Source organism: Bolinopsis microptera, chromosome 9 (genome assembly GCF_026151205.1).
Source record: "Bolinopsis microptera isolate Bmic1 chromosome 9, MBARI_Bmic_1.0, whole genome shotgun sequence".
Classification (NCBI taxonomy): Eukaryota; Metazoa; Ctenophora; class Tentaculata; order Lobata; family Bolinopsidae; genus Bolinopsis; species Bolinopsis microptera.
The window spans coordinates 9,380,951-9,398,216 of record NC_087080.1 but is presented as its reverse complement, the minus strand read 5'-3'; the positions used below and the strand labels follow the sequence as shown (position 1 = coordinate 9,398,216).

The following is a 17,266-nucleotide window of genomic DNA, read 5'->3' as shown; positions in this document are numbered from 1 at the left end:
AATTAAACGGGACAATGTACATACTTATTACTTATTCTACAGATTGCATTGTGGTTTGGGAATTTGATAGTTAGAACAATAAAACTGGTTAAACTTTGAATTTCTTATCGTTGATGTACGATTTCAAGTTGATGAACCTTTATTAATACCTTTTTACTTTTTTGTAACTGAAAATATTGTAAATTTCATTAGATTGATGAAAACTGGTCTCAACATATTTCAAAGATAAGACAGTGTGTGACAGAGAACACGTGTGTGCCTGCCGAAGTAGATGTTATGATTATCGCATTAGATGACCATAAGTGCTCATTAGAAATAAAAAAGGAACAAAAGACAGACTTATTGGTAATAATTTTTAATCAACTTAAGTGAGTAATCATATTATCACGCCCAGCCATGAGTAACAAGTGATCCACTAAGTAAGGAGTAATGTCTTGACACCATTACACTGTGACTACAATGACTACACTTACCATGATTATGACATGTGACTACAGTGACTACACTAACCATGATTATGACATGTGACTACAGTGACTACACTTACCATGATTATGACATGACATGTGATTATTGCACTTACCATGATTATGACATGTGACTACAGTGACTACAGTGACTACATTTACCATGATTATGACATGTGACTACTGCACTTACCATGATTATGACATGACTGTTCTGCTCCCACATCATCCTCCAGAAGTCAGCTAGTGTCTCAGGTTTAGGTCCTTGTGCGGCTATGAACTTTCGCGGTTCCTCCAATGTCTGAAAGAGGTAAAGTTTTATATCATATCAGAATGATTCGCTTACAAAAAGAAAGTTTTATTAGGAACTGACGTGTAATTGACATTTGAAAGAGAAAGAGAAAGAGAAAGAGAAAGAGAAAGAGAATTGAGGATGAGAAAGACCAATTAACTCACGTCAATGTAACTAGCGTTGATGTAATGAGAGGTGGGGTCCTCTCCGATCTGCTGTAGTGTCACCCTGGTGCCGTCATACGGTAATATGTCTATAAACCTGTGGGTGTGTTAATGTGAGTCATACTGGTCACATGACTAATCATGTGTCATACTGGTCACATGAATAATCATGTGTCATACTGGTCACATGACTAATCATGTGTCATACTGGTCACATGACTAATTATGTGTCATACTGGTCACATGACTAATCATCTTACTCCATTTTCAATGGGGAATTTGACAAATTCAAACATCTCAGCGTTCCAACTTGAAATAAAATATCAAAACACGAGGTTAAAGACAAAGTAAAAGACAAAGTGAGGTTACCTGTTTTTAGCTTTGTACATGGGCTGCTTGGCGACAGTAATGGGATACATAGAGATAGGAACATCTTTAGCTATCTTAGCGTACTCCAGAGACAGGGCGTAACAGTCATCTACCATCAACTGCTTGTATCTGGAGGAATATAGTATACATTAGAGTATACATTAGAGTATACATTAGAGTATACATTAGAGTATACATGTATTACGAGGAGGTAGGGCTGTTGAAAATGAAGTCAAACCAAGTTTTAGTTGGGGCAAGTTTTAGTTAAGGACAATTTATCGAGCAATCGAGGTAAAGAAGAGAATAATAACGAAAGAAGGCACACAATGTGAAAAGTTGTCTTACTTGGCATGATACTGGGATATCTCAATAGGTTTACACAGCTCCACCATCTCCATATCACCCTGCCCCCCGTCTGACTCCTTGGCAGCTGGGTTGCTATATATACCATCTCCCCCGTTAAGCAGCTTTATCTTCCTCTTCTGCCTCCTGATAAACACACTCTTCAGCAGGAATATTAACAGACAGAACCCCATTTATCGAGAGTGTGTTCTACACTCGGCAGTGCGGAGAGTGCAGCACTATAGGAGTGGTGAGGAGCACTCGAATAGTGGTGTAAAAAGCGCGGGAACAACAATCAACAAACAGAGAGGAGAGCACACAAAATGTAAAAGAGGTTACAACAAGGATGTTGTGTACTCAGTTATATGTACAAACCTGGCTTGTACAGGCATTGCACTGTGTTCTCAAGAAACTGTGTTAATCGTACAATATAGCCACTAGCCAGCACACACAAATACAACTATTGTCAAGACGTGTGGGCACCGAGGGGGGTCGTGTTGGTTCAACTATTTAAGGAATGTTGAACCACGTTAAAATCAGGAAGCACAAGAGACTGTCCCAGACAAGAAATGAGGAATGTTGTAATTTTAGAGCTGGATGATGATTGATTATGAATAGGATGGCAAATTACCCTGGTGCAGTGGTAATCGGAGTTAATTACTGTTCTGACTATGATTAGGTATTAATTAGTTCAGATCTGTAAAATGTCTGGTATTTGTAATCCGTCTGTCAAGGAAGTGAGGTAGTATCAGACTAATATATATTATAACTAGATGTTCAAATGTTTTAATGGATATTGGAGACATTTGTTAATGATCTTGCTCTTTTCCAAGTGAAATTGTGAACATTTGTTACCTCCATACTTTCTAATTTGGTGCTTTGTAGATTTTATAATCTAGAATATGAGTGTTATATTACATGATATGTCATGTGGTATGTCACATGTGGTGTATCACGTGGTGTATGTCACGTGGTATGTTATAGTGTATGTCACGTGGTGTATGTCACGTGGTATGTTATAGTGTATGTCACGTGTTGTATCACGTGGTATGTCACGTGTCTTCTCCAGTTCCTACCTGAGGAATGTCCCGTCCTCTGTATGGTAAATCTGTCGCTTCCGTCGTTTGCTTCGTCTGTCAATCATTAAGTTATTAAGTTATTTGTGTCATAAACTTTTAAAATTCAAACGTAGTAAAAGTAGTCATAGCAGACAAAAGAAGCAAATTCGCTCCAATTATATTTCCAAGCTTCCTTTATGTTACAGTAGAGTAAGACAAAACAAGGCACAACCAGTTCAAAATGAAACACTGACACCAAAGATTTCAGTTGGTTACAGCAGGACACAAGATTAACTTACTTCATGTAGAGATAAAGCCCAAACACCATCATCGCCAGAGCCAGTATCAACAGGAAGACAGCTAGTCCGATTATAATAGCGTCCCACGGCACCGGCACTGCAGGAAACAAATGTTAGACTAGAAGGGAAGTGTTGGGGGGACGGGGAAATATTAGGGGACTTGAGATCAAATGTAAGGATCTTGGGGGAAAGATGCAGTCTGGGATCTGATTATAGTCAAAGCAAGTAAAACAACAACCATGATAATAATAGAAAACAGGAATTATAAGCAACTCAATTGAGACGTACTTTGTACAACGAGCAACAAAACTAAGCAACTAACCCGTTCTAAAACATCAGTCTTATCAGCAAAGCGACTCTCGCTACATTCTAAAATAACGGAACACATTAAAACCAACGATCTTAAATACTCGCCTGACAAGATGCCAGCGCTAAACTGACATTGCAACCGATTACACCAAGATTTATCCTACATTAGCACGGATCAAGCCACGTTACAGACAAATTAGGACACATATAAATTGCTTCAGCCACACGCACTGGCTTTATTTTGATTTATGACGTTCATTACAATGTGAAGGATAAAGATAGCGCCAGCATGTTCCAGTGTTGACCCGTGAGAAATGACGTGAGGTACAACTCTAAAGTCATCTGAGGGAGTACCATTAAATTGAAAGGGAGAGAGGGCTGGACATGCACAAGGGGGCACACAGGCTGGAAACTAGTCTCCTGGTGGTTGAGACAAACCCGGAAGAAAGGGTGAATTAATGGTCGGACCAATTGACAGTTTGTAATATATTTGATCGTCATCCGTGACGTCTGGTGAAATTCAAGACTACCATCAGTGTGGAAAAGAGTGAACTTGATGCAACAGACTGGTGTTGAGTTTCAGTTTCTTGGGATTTCTTGATTTGAGAACATCTTAACAGCTGAGCAAACACTCAAGACTGACAATAAAAGAGTTTACACGTTTGAGCAAGTTAAAACTTTAAAATCGAGCAAGTAGAGAACGAGCGGTGAGGGTGTATTTAAGAGAGTACACCATGTTACAAGGTTACCAGGTTACCATGTTACCAGGTTACCAAGTTAAGAAAGAGCGAGTAAAGAACGAGCGGTGATGGTGTATTTAAGAGAGTACACCATGTTACAAGGTTACCAGGTTACCAGGTTACCAGGTTACCAGGTTAAGAACGAGCGAGTAAAGAACGAGCGGTGAGGTTGTATTTGAGAGAGGATACCAATTTACTAGGTTACCAGGTTAAGAACGAGCGAGTAAAGAACAAGCGGCGAGGGTGTATTTGAGAGAGGATACCAGGTTACTAGGTTACCAGGTTAAGAACGAGCGAGTAAAGAACGAGTGGTGAGGTTGTATTTGAGAGAGACACCAGGTTACATCACCAAATCCTGGTTAACAAAGAGCTAGCTTATAGTAGTGATAAGCTGATCTCATTAGAGCGCGACACCTTTAAATTAAGGAATTAGTTAAGTCCGTGTTGATGTCACACTATTACCTATAGGACCCCGTAGGGGGCGTTAAAACCACGGATACAAGACCAAGGCTACTCATAACGGCTCATTACCAGTCGCACAGCGGTCAATTAACGTCCTATTACCAGAGTAACGAGCTTCCTAACATAGCCGTGAGAAGTTTCACAGTTAGGGTGATATTAGAAACTACTACCCACTAGACTCGGTGAAACTACCTTCTAGACTAGGGTTGGGGTTATAATAACAGGGGGGAGGGGCCTGATTGTAGACTTACGATATACCTGCTTTCATATCAAATCTTTCCAAACTAGGTGACAACCAGATAAATAGTCGGGGAAAAGGGAACCGATACAGATAAGAGAAACGCGGCTCGAAAGCAACAACATAAAGTCGAGGATGACAACTAACCAGTGCAGATCTGAAGGTTGATAGAGATAGAGTTGTTGTTAGCATCCACCACACAAGTGAAGGTATGGTCAGCGTTATACACGTTATCTTCACCCTCAAGACACTCGTACTTCAACTGAAGAGGGGAGAAATCGTTAGCACGTGATAGCAGTAATTTCAGCATATCAATAAATGTTAAACGAGTTGAGCTGATAACGAATATCTTGACAGGATTTCTGGTTCACTAGTTTGAGTTTTACGATTGGTTGATCACGTGTTAAATCGTGAATACCCGACAATAAAATGACACCCAGCGCGGCGCTATTTGTCACCTTTTCTCCTCGAGGAAGAAGGTCTTTGTGAACCATCTTATCAGGAAACGTTAAATTAATCTTATTATCCTCCACATATCTACACCCGTCTGTACACAGCGTGTAGGACATTACACCTCCTCCATCAGGGCAAGTGTAGTTAGGGTTAGTCCCGGACGGAAACGTCTTGTTGTTATCAGTATCACATGATGTTATGAAACTATCACTAGGATAGAGAGGGTAGGGACCTCCTGGTGTTCTCACACTGTTCCCAAAACTAACAACTGTCTCGTGATCTTGCACCACGTACCAACATCCAGCTGAAATACACAGTAATTGTATAATCCTTGTCTCCTAATAGTCATCTTTAATTGTTAGGAAATTTGTTAGTCGCGTGTAAAAATGGATTAGTTTGTTGGTTTCGTGTGTTTGTTTGTTTACCAATGCAGCTGATCATAGTTAACTCCACGAAATCAGATGAAGTACAGGAGAGAATTTGGGACGTCTCGTACTTGTAGTTATCCAGCATGTAGTTATCCTACAAAAAGTTTTAAGGTCAAAATACCTTAGTGATGGAAATATAGAATAGAAAATCGGAAAGAAAACAAGCACCAGATAATGAGCTGAATCAGAAGACCTTGTTGACCCTCAACTATGAAATAATTACTTACCGAGCAGTGAATGGTAGCACTCCAGCCGTTAAGGACGTACTGAGGAATATCTCCACTGTTCTTCACGTTCTTTAATGATCCAGTCTTACAACCCGCTGCAAAGTGGTAGTTTAATAACTTACGGATTATATTCATGATTAAAATTTGGAATACTGCAATGCACGAATTGCAAAATTATCTAACGAAAGTGTTTCGTCTCTGGAGCACAAATCATTGGGTATGTGATACAATGAGACAATCCTAATATGGAAATATAAGAGACATGGGACAAGGCAAGGTTAAAGACACTTTCATGCGAAAGTCGAAATAATATATTGCTTTAATGACATCACAAATCAAGGAAATCCCAGAAATGTGAAGTGCCTGATAAGAGAATATTGCAGTAAGCTGGCAATGGTAATCGATTTCCAAGAATAACACCCGAAGTGAAAGTAGTCCACGCCGCGCGCTATTATACTGTACGTGACGCGCTGATATTTCAATATTAAAATAAGCGCGTCCGCTCAGCTACAGTTTAAGTAGACCCATCTAATTGTAACACTTGCAATACTTATTGTTTCCTTCGTGGTACGCACAGTGTCTCAGTGCATTACCGATAAGGAAATAGAGTGAGTGATATTTCAATGAGCATGTTTGGTATGTACAGAACATTGGAAAGAGATCGTAGCAACGAGTTGAAAGCTTGGTGTAAAATGTATTTCCCTTGATACTCAGAACTAGTGCAACAGGAAAGATATTTTACTTAGAGTTAGGACTCGGTGTCAATTTGTATAGGATTGACTAGAGACAAGAAAAAGTTAGGGTCATGAGTCACTACTTACAATCAAACGGTAGCAGTCTTCTATTTCCTCTTAACTTAACAAAACATTACAAATCAGCTGGGCTGTCAAATATAAGCCGATGTTTTACTTTGTAAATACAAATAACTTACTAAAGTTCAATAGTCGAAAATTTGTGCACCAAGCAGTGGAAGCTATAATCTCAAAACATGAACTGTTGTCACGTGTCAAGATGTTCGAGTCCATTCCAGAGATATCAGATAGCCGAATCTATGAAGTAACAAAAATAGATGTTTTAAGTGAACAAATGTTAACTCACGGTTGACAATGACAGTAGTAGTAGCGGTAACATCTAAAGATCTCATCTCATCTCCGACAGGCACCTCAAAATGAGCGTTAATTACGTACTTTCCAGCATCAGTTACCTGTTGAAGAGGTGGTGAATACGTGAGTTGGTAATCACCACTCAGAGATAATAGCACTAACACTAATAACACTAATAACACTAATAACTCTTAGAATTCCAACATTTCTACCATAGCACTTCCCGGCTTCTCCCTCATTTCATCACTTATACTGAGTTCCCACTATAGTACCACTCACTACACGGTTAAATATGACAAGTTCTACATTATATACAGGCAATACAATGTGTTATCACGTGTAAAAATGATAGTATATCACCACCTTGGCCCCTAGCAATGGTACTAAAATAGTGTCGTAAGTTTAAATTAACCCCTGAGATCGCATAAATTGAAGTGCACATAAATAGTAATTCCTTTGCTCTGCACCAAAGGGACCCAAATAGCTAAAATATTTGTGTGTCTACCCTCTGGTAGGAGGTAAAGTGGGTGCCCCAAACCAACACATAATAAGCGGGAAGAGGGTATCATTTCTCATCAATCTCAGGCACAAAATCAGTACCTCTATTTAACAACAACATACCTAACATACCCCTAACATACCTAACATACCCCTAACATACATACCCTGATAGAAGGGAATATCAGACCGTCCCCCGCGAACAAAGTTGTTCCCTGCTCCTTATCTCTAAACCACCTCCAAGTAGGGCTCACGTCGTAGGTACGTGTAGTGGCTGCTGTTAGACTGAGATACTCTCCCGACATCTTTGTGATGCTTTCAGTTGCTACGTTCAGGTAGATTCCTGGTTAATTTGTTTGTTAATTAGTTGGTTGGTTGGTTAATTAGTTGATCAGTTTACAGATGATTATTAATATTTTGTTAGATACGACTTAGTTTCTGAACTATAACTATTGCACTTATGAACTGTTTTATATCAATTACTTAAGCACTCCTACAAGTTAATAATCACAAAAACACTGACGGTTGGTTAATTAGTTAATTAGTTAATTAGTTAAAACTTACCAAGAACTCTAAGTTTAATCTTCCCAGAAACAGTCTGGCCAGCAACAGTGAAATTACACTGGAAAGTCTTATCATCGTTGTTAGCAATCTTAACATTACTGATGGTCAAGGTACTGGTCTGCGCTCCGGCACTATAGATTCCTGAAACGTTTTACTGTAAATAAGTGTTGATATTCTGATTAGACACTAAGTGTACACTCCACATCCTCAACAATACTACGTCGAATTGACGATATAAATTACGGTAGTTTATGACGTGGTTATTGCATATTATTACCGACTGACTGTCAACAGTAAAACCGCTGAATAATGGCCATGAGATTGGGTGTGTTTTGTAGAAAACACCCACAAACTGTACAACAACCCGTCAGCTCATCGTTTGAGGACGGTATCTAATTCCTGGTGTGCTATATCCAGGGTATGACTTAACCTTTACAAGATACTGGTGACAGCGGGTTTAGATACAAGTTTTGTGCAGTCTCAACACTGATAACAGGGTCATGCACTGCTGATATTATTTACTGATAATATCTGACTGATAATATCTTAATATATCTTGATATCTGATAGGATTTTGATATCTCGATAGCAGCAAGTTTAGGTTATTAGTACGATCCATAAGCTAACTAAGCTGGCGACATGCTGGACAACTTTCTACAGATCTCTCGGACATGTACTGATCTCCTTGCACGTTTAAAGGAATGACAATTAACGGAAGTTATTGAGACTACAACATGATCTAACACTGCTCCTTTATAATGTTACCTTTGTCGACAGAGTAGCCAGCTATTGTGCTGAGGTCAGTAGGAGAGTTGTCAGACTCTATCCTGAACCACCCTACTTCCGAGGGAGCTGCTCCTGGAGGAATAAGAGGGTGAGAGAGAGGAATTTAGAGGGGATATGTAATCTTACGGTACGTTACTTAGTTACCAAACATCAGGCAATATTGGGGGAGATTTGCAGGTAGTTTCAGGTGAAGCATGAATTATAACCGGGATATATTATATAGACATCACAATAACATAGTTAAAAAAGAAAGACATAAGTTTTAGAGAGCGATGAAGTAAGTTACCATAGTTACCATGGTTACCATGGTTACCATGGTTACATACCATAGTTCTCAGAAGTAGCTTTGTAAAGACACGTCAGATCTACTGAGCTATTCCCTTCTGTAGTGTACTGTGTGGGCAGTGCTTCCACATCTGAATCAGTTAATAGTTAGATACGAAAAGAAACGAAACACAGTGTTTACTACCCCGCTACTATGCAAGATATTGTATAAAATATAACTAAATAATTTACACAATACGGTGCCCATGTCTGAGCGGCTCTCTTCAAAATACTTTCTCTCCTCATCGGAGCAGAAAGTTAAAAACAAAAAATAGATATTTACAATCCTAGTTTTATCTTTTTTTGATAATAAATAAAGTGGGCAAGCTACCCTATCTCTATTTTAGTATGTATTATACAGCTGCCTATTATCCCTAATCGTAGTGTAGATTACATACCTGATGCAGATTAGGCTAATCTACAATCTTCATTCTACATCAAGACGTGTAATCTACATAAGGCCTGCGTTGTGCGTCTCTCTCTAATTTCTATTGCATCACTTATCTACACCCAGTATTTTATCTACATTGGGCCTGCATCCCTCTGGCCATACTACTCGAAGATAACGTCATTGTCCTAAACACTGTATTCACATTGTACCACGTAGAGTAGATGAGTAACCCAGGCCCTAACCATGTGAATATTTGAACAGATAGTGTCTTATAATGTGAATAAATGAGGTGAGTATATTTTACAAGCTTCAATCATCATGTAACATATGTGCATAGTACAGGGTATAAAGTGACACGTGTAGTAACACGTGCCACATAGCGTAACACGTGTACTGACACGTGTCACTGTACTGTTACACGTGTACTACGGACAACATTAATTCTTTAGTCCTTACTCTTATTTACACGTTTATTTATAGGCATTAACATAACTAGTTGTCGTTAAACCCTATAACAGGTTGACGTTGGTTCTGGGGTTCTGTAAATTTATCCAGTGGTTGGTGACTAATTGTGGAGAGTAGAAGCTAACTCGTCACCTGCAAGTCAAAACATGGCACCTAATCACCTTCTAAATCACCTAATCAGCTGTTAAATCACCTTGTTATTAGAACATAAAGCATAATAAGTAAGCAGTGATTCAAAGTTTTATCTTAGATAGCTGAATCAGTGAATTAGTTTTCAACATGAACAAATCACTACCGTGCTAGAAGCTTATTATATGTCTGAACTCTGAAATGTTATGAAATTTGAAATCGAATGGAATCTATTTCCGTACTTTATTCAGATATTGTCAACAGTCAAGGAGACAGGCAAGAACAGTAGTATCAGATAAATGTTCGACTAGACCCACACATGACTGAAAGAGAAGAAGTAACGCCTTCTTTCCTTTCTTTCTTTAAAAAAGGAAGTAAGAACTTACTACTGACAATAGCAGCGACCGTTGTCTTGAGTATAACGTTAGTATTAGCCCAGGTCACCCTACACTCCACTACTGTACCAGTTAGTGGTATTTCTAACTTGTAGATCGTGCTTCCCACTTCTCCGATCTGTGCAAATTAGTAATTAATTACGTGATTAAGTTCATTATTAATATATTATAAACATGTTTTTATTTTAAATTAATTCTTTAAGTCGTACTTCAGAACCCGAAAGCTTGGCACTATCTGAGAAGCCCAACACTAAGTTTAAAGGTGAAATTTCACTATTGAAGCTGTATCGGGCTTCTTAGATAGTGCCAAAACCCTTCTAACCACATGCTATCAGCAGTGCAGTAAATATTAGTAGTAGTAGTTTAGTATCAGGTATTAGTCTTTGTTTAGACATACTAAAGCAAAATATAATTAATTTCAACGATTTCAAACTCACCGATTGATCACTCATTACCAATTAACAACTAATTAACTAATTAAGTTTAATTAACACTAACCTGGACTCCCTCGGTGCTGTACCAGTTAACAGTAGGGTTGCCAGCATCACTGTTACCCGCCTCCCCTGTGCAGGTAAAGGTAGCTACACTGCCTACTGAGCCGTATTGGGACACTGGCTCTACTCCAAACACTGCGGTGGTGGTGGTACTGTCAGTGTTGCTTAGTAACGAGTATAGAGAGTGTGGCTTAGTAACGAGTACAGTGAGTGTTGCTTAGGGGGGGGTCCAAGGGGAACTTTGGGGAGTTTTGGGGAACTTTTTTTTGGGGAACTTCAGGAAACCTGGGGGACTTTCCCAAAGTTCCCCAAAAAATTATCAATGAAACAAATAATTTTGGGGAATTTTGGGGAACTTTTTTTTGGGGAACTTCAGAAAGTTCCCCAAAATTCCCCAAAGTTCCCCAAAGTTCCCCAAAAAAATTATAATGCCAAACAAATTATCATGCTGCAAGTATCAACAAGTAAGTTAAGATTATACCTTATAATAACATACATGTTAACATTAATGGGTATTAATGTATATTAGAGAAATTTTGAATAATTTTGAATAATTTTGAATAATTTTAAATAATTTTGAATAATTTTGGGGAATTTCGGGGAACTTTGGGGAGTTTTGGGGATCTTTTTTTTGGGGAACTTCAGAAATCTTGGGGGACTTTCCCAAAGTTCCCCAAAGTTCCCCTTGGACCCCCCCCCCCTGCTTAGTAACGAGTACAGAGAGTGTGGCTTAGTAACGAGTACTGTCAGTGTTGCTTAGTAACGAGTACTGTCAGTGTTGCTTAGTAACGAGTACAGAGAGTGTGGCTTAGCAACGAGTACAGTGAGTGTTGCTTAGTAACGAGTACAGAGAGTGTGGCTTAGTAACGAGTACAGAGAGTGTGGCTTAGTAACGAGTACAGAGAGTGTGGCTTAGTAACGAGTACAGAGAGTGTGGCTTAGTAACGAGTACAGAGAGTGTGGCTTAGTAACGAGTACTGTCAGTGTTGCTTAGTAACGAGTACAGAGAGTGTGGCTTAGTAACGAGTACAGAGAGTGTGGCTTAGTAACGAGTACAGAGAGTGTGGCTTAGTAACGAGTACAGAGAGTGTGGCTTAGTAACGAGTACAGAGAGTGTGGCTTAGTAACGAGTACTGTCAGTGTTGCTTAGTAACGAGTACAGAGAGTGTGGCTTAGTAACGAGTACAGAGAGTGTTGCTTAGTAACGAGTACAGAGAGTGTGGCTTAGTAACGAGTACAGAGAGTGTGGCTTAGTAACGAGTATAGAGAGTGTGGCTTAGTAACGAGTACAGAGAGTGTGGCTTAGTAACGAGTACTGTCAGTGTTGCTTAGTAACGAGTACAGAGAGTGTGGCTTAGTAACGAGTACAGAGAGTGTTGCTTAGTAACGAGTACAGAGAGTGTGGCTTAGTAACGAGTACAGAGAGTGTGGCTTAGTTTTGGTTTTGGTTTTGGTTTTTAACCTGGCACGTAAGTCCAGGACAGAGAGTGTGGCTTAGTAACGAGTACAGAGAGTGTGGCTTAGTAACGAGTACAGAGAGTGTGGCTTAGTAACGAGTACAGAGAGTGTGGCTTAGTAACGAGTACAGAGAGTGTGGCTTAGTTTTGGTTTTGGTTTTGGTTTTTAACCTGGCACGTAAGTCCAGGATCGAGATCAAAGGTCATTTACTCTGGTGTTACATAGTGTTACTTAGATGTGTAGTGTAATTAGTACAGATGAGGTTTATTAATGATAACAGTTTATTAATTGGTAGACTGAATCTGACAGCATCTTGAAAATAAAGCCTTGAAATGTTGGACACTATCCAAGAAGCCCGACACAGCTCCGTGAATGTTTCAGTGGCATTCCACCGTGGAATTAAACGGAACTGGGTCGGGTTTTTTGGATAGATTCCAAAGCTTTTTATATTGTTGAGAAAACTGGAATCAAAACAATCGAAAATCGCGTTTTAAAAGACCAATGCGCAAGAAAACTAAAATTCTAAAAGTTTAATAAACTTTTCTCAAAAACAAACCTAGAACATCAGGAGTAAGAGGGTCTGAAGAGATATCAGCAGATTGGGGGTCAGTGAACACAAACACGCAGACATGCGCTACCTCGTTATCTTTGTTAACTTTACTCAGTGTTACTGTACTTGTTACTGTATTATCTGTTACTTCCGTATCCAGAGGCTCTGGGAGGTGTTATGCGTGTTAAGTAAAGTAATATTATCTGGATAATATCCAGCTAACTTGAATAAAGTAAGGGGGTCCAGACACACACACAAGAAACAAAACAGAGTATTGAGTGTGCCCCATGTAGTAAAGTAATATTATCATTACATAAAGTAACATAAAGTTACTTGGGTTTTATCATGATCGATGATCCGGGACGATGATCCGGGACGATGATCGTCCCTGACCAAAAGGGCCGATCTGTATAATAATCAGAGTATGCCCTGTGTGTCAATGTACCAGACAAGTATGGATATTAATACTTTATAATCCTCGAAAGTGGAGTAACTTTCTCAGCAGTACTATGTTAGTAGTCAATAACTACAGCGTAGTTATTGGAAAAGACACATCATCACAAAAGAAGCTTTACAAAAAAGACGATGTATGGGGGTCAGGGGATTGGGACCTATTCAGTACTTCAGTATTCATGATAGTGACGACACGAGTGCACTTGACACTATACTATAATACTAGGGAGAAAGGCGGTGGGTCATTGATCTAAGTGATAAGGCTGATAATAATGCAAGTTGCTGGGTGAGATAGACGAGACACTAAATATCAGACTTGACAGGCATGTCATTTAACCTTTATCAAATAGCTGATCACTGGACATTGATTGCTGGCGGGTTCTGTTAACATTAACCAGGTGAAGTTGTGTTAACCACCATATAAGAGCAAATTATGGGGTTATTTTGGGATTCATGAAGGGGATTAAATAGGGAGACAGTGAACTGTCACTATTTTAATGTATATATGGACACGTTCATTTGAGTTTGAGGATATTGGTAAACAAAAATAATAGCGTTTTTGACGATAGTGGCTTAATTTTGACATCTATTAATCTAGCACGTTCAGAAGTTCTGAACATTAGCCACGTAACCCATACTCCCATATGCACCGCTCGGAAAGAAAATCTATTGTTGTTAGGTACTATAATGTTTCAAATGTCACATTTTGTGTGACTTAGTTAACTGCAGTTGTCTAATTATCATTCCTTGGTCTGAAATATAGTAAATTAGGTCAATCTAACAATTATGATACAACATTGGTTAATGGGCACGGATCGAACGGTTACAAGGCAATATTTTGGTAACTTTGTCAGTTGTCACACTCATGATACCATACCTCTATTCTACTGTGAGGTGTCCTAAAAACCCTTTCAACTCATTATTTGATGGTTGCTCTACCAATCATAGCCCTAAAATATGTTGTTTTGAATAGTTAGCTAATACAGGCACTCGGTTATTGGGAAATGAGGTTAATTCTGTCACAATATATGGAATTTAAAATTTTGGGCGAATTATTTATATCTGATTTTGGTTTGAAAGGCGGGAAAGTTTTATATGATGACAATGTAGTTGATGCAAGTTAAGATCAGTTGATGTTAACATTGTCACAAAAAATTATGCGAAATCGTAAATAGATTAAAAACAATCATTATAGAATGAAATAGTCTCTTATAATAACTCTTATAATAACTCTTATAATAACTCTTATAATAACTCTTATAATAACTCTTATAATAACTCTTATAATAACTCTTATAATAACTCTTATAATAACTCTTATAATAACTCTTATAATAACTCTTATAATAACTCTTATAATAACTCTTATAATAACTCTTATAATAACTCTTATAATAACTCTTATAATAACTGATGTGACAAAGTAAACATGTCTTGCCCCTATTTTGAAGATCTTTATTCTATACCTCTATTAGAATATTGTCCAGAACATCAGAGCTTAAGTTTAACAATTTTAGGTTAAATTTGTCAAAGTCACTAAAAATGTGACAAAATTAACTTTTCATGCCCCAAAAATTTCAAGATAGTGTGTAAAAATTAGCATAGGCTGCTTTATTACCTATATAAATCAATCCAAACTACAAAAAAATATATGTTAATGTGATGACGATTACCTAACTCTTATAATAACTGATGTGACAAAGTAAACATGTCTTGCCCCTATTTTGAAGATCTATAACTCTATTAGAATTCAACATTCTTTCAGAAACGATTGGAAGAATATTGTCCTGAACATAAGAACTCAATTTTAAAAATTTAGATTTATTTGTCAAAGACATTCAAAATGTGACAAAATTAACTTTCCCTGCCCCAACAGTATCAAGATGTGTGTTAAAATTGGCATAGGATTTATTACAGGTATATTAAAGTATTAATCGATCCAAACTACGAAAAATATCTTTTAATCTGATGACGATTACCTAACTCTTATAATAACTGATGTGACAAAGTAAACATGTCTTGCCCCTATTTTGAAGAACCATACCTCTATTAGAATACTATGTAACTTTATCATCAAAAAAATTTCGATTAACTAGTTATTTTGCCAGCAAGGAGCTAACAGAGTTATAATAATTTTTTTCCCTACTCTTGCCGAAGGCAAAAAGATCGTAGGGAATAAGTAATCGGGTTTGGATATATGAGGTGGCCCGATGGACCTGCGATGATGACAAAAGTCTGCTCCTTCGAAATATAGACCACTCCCCTATAATTAAGTGTATAGGAAGCGTCTGTTATGCTGCGCGCGACGCTAGCCATGTGTTAATTAATTACAGTGAAATTCCTCCTTCGCAAAGTTATTTTCCGCAATTTTCTGGATTTATTTATTGTTGATGCGCGGCGCTGCATTGGTCAAATAAATCGTCAATTTATACCATGCACGAATCACACTCATTTATAAAAAACATAGTATGTAAATATGATGCACTTTTTTCCAGTCACACTTTTCACTCAAAAGAATTAATGGTACAAGTACATCGTAGGGAAAATTGATCGTGCGTGGTTTCACCGCGGCGAAATTCTTGTTTGTGACGAAATTACCCTATTTTTGACCATGTTGCGGTAGTTTAATTGTGACACTGTTAACATATTACCACCTGATAATGATCTATGTGACTGGTGCATGGTACTAGCAGTGTTGTTTGATCCATAGTACGTATAATATAAGGGGTTTAAGCTGGTATATCATTATTTGTTCAATTTCACACATGTTCAGATATCATCAAGATTATGTGACAAAGTAAGCTTGGTTGTGCCTTCTGTGTTTTAATCCCTTACGACTATATGATATAATAACAATTCCCAGCACTTCCAGGCCATCAAATAAACTTACACTACTCAGCATTGCTTATCAGGGTGCCCTAAACATTCATCACATATTTTCTTTAATGTGTGACAGAGTAAACCTGAATGCACCATCTAACGAAAAAAGTCGTCAAATATGTAGGTAATGGTCATATGTACCCATCCAATCAACTGGACACTCAAAAATTTGGTCAAAAACGGCAGCAAGGGGTCCATATTTACTCCGTCACATGTTTATAGTGTGACAATGTAACCATTTCCGTGCCGGCCGTATTTAAGCGATATCTTATCACCTGATTAAGATATCGTTATGTGACAAAGTTAGCCTGAAGGATGAGACGATTATCCTAACCATCAAGGGTTTAAGTAATTTCATAGTGTGACAAAGTCAACTACACTGTGTCTTTTAATAGGGTCACTTATATTTACCAATATCCTCAAACTCAAATGAACGTGTCCATATTATATATATATTAAAATATGTATACATTAACACAACACGTCACAGGTTAATAGATTGTAAGTAAGAAATTATGCTAAGGGATTGGTGATTGGTGAAGCTGTTCAACCATATAATAAAATACGATGGAAATTGTAGAGTTGAATTCTAAATTCAGTTAGTTATCAGTTCATAACTAAATGGTAAATGTTCGGTTAGTTATAATATATACGTGCTTACCGGTGATTGTATTGCCGTTTGCGGTCCAGTAAGCTTTAGGTTTAGCTTGTAGGTTGTACACTGTTAGTTTACAGGTTAGGACTAAGTCACCTCCTTGTTCAACAAACGGCGTAGAGCTTATCACTGGTGCTGAAACGTTTAGATAGTTAGTTAGTTAGTTAGTTAGTTAGTTAGTTAGTTAGTTAGTTAGTTAGTTAGTTAGTTAGTTAGTTACTTAGTTAGTTAGTTAGTTAGTTACTTAGTTAGTTAGTTAGTTAGTTAGTTAGT

At 38.0% G+C, this 17,266-nt stretch overlaps 2 protein-coding genes across 4 annotated transcripts in view; both read right to left on the bottom strand.

The window, feature by feature from the left end:
• LOC134820871 (uncharacterized) overlaps positions 1–17,266 on the bottom strand; it is a 1,079,557-nt gene that overhangs the window by 838,558 nt on the left and 223,733 nt on the right. The gene's annotated exons all lie outside the window — the stretch shown is intronic.
• Positions 1–17,266, bottom strand: part of LOC134820865 (uncharacterized) — a 58,641-nt gene that overhangs the window by 21,740 nt on the left and 19,635 nt on the right. For 2 of the 3 annotated variants that reach the window (XM_063831508.1, XM_063831510.1), the window contains 18 exons: positions 17,000–17,128; positions 13,012–13,170; positions 11,002–11,132; positions 10,495–10,621; positions 9,126–9,215; positions 8,779–8,871; positions 8,014–8,154; positions 7,617–7,792; positions 6,947–7,052; positions 5,849–5,943; positions 5,619–5,715; positions 5,199–5,497; positions 4,888–5,002; positions 2,992–3,088; positions 1,638–1,781; positions 1,293–1,421; positions 924–1,020; positions 661–768 (listed from right to left, as the gene is read on the bottom strand). In XM_063831508.1, the coding sequence (XP_063687578.1) occupies positions 661–768; positions 924–1,020; positions 1,293–1,421; positions 1,638–1,781; positions 2,992–3,088; positions 4,888–5,002; positions 5,199–5,497; positions 5,619–5,715; positions 5,849–5,943; positions 6,947–7,052; positions 7,617–7,792; positions 8,014–8,154; positions 8,779–8,871; positions 9,126–9,215; positions 10,495–10,621; positions 11,002–11,132; positions 13,012–13,170; positions 17,000–17,128 (2,333 nt within the window). The remainder of the gene's footprint in view (positions 1–660; positions 769–923; positions 1,021–1,292; positions 1,422–1,637; positions 1,782–2,991; positions 3,089–4,887; positions 5,003–5,198; positions 5,498–5,618; positions 5,716–5,848; positions 5,944–6,946; positions 7,053–7,616; positions 7,793–8,013; positions 8,155–8,778; positions 8,872–9,125; positions 9,216–10,494; positions 10,622–11,001; positions 11,133–13,011; positions 13,171–16,999; positions 17,129–17,266) is intronic. The other variant, XM_063831509.1, reaches the window with a different exon arrangement.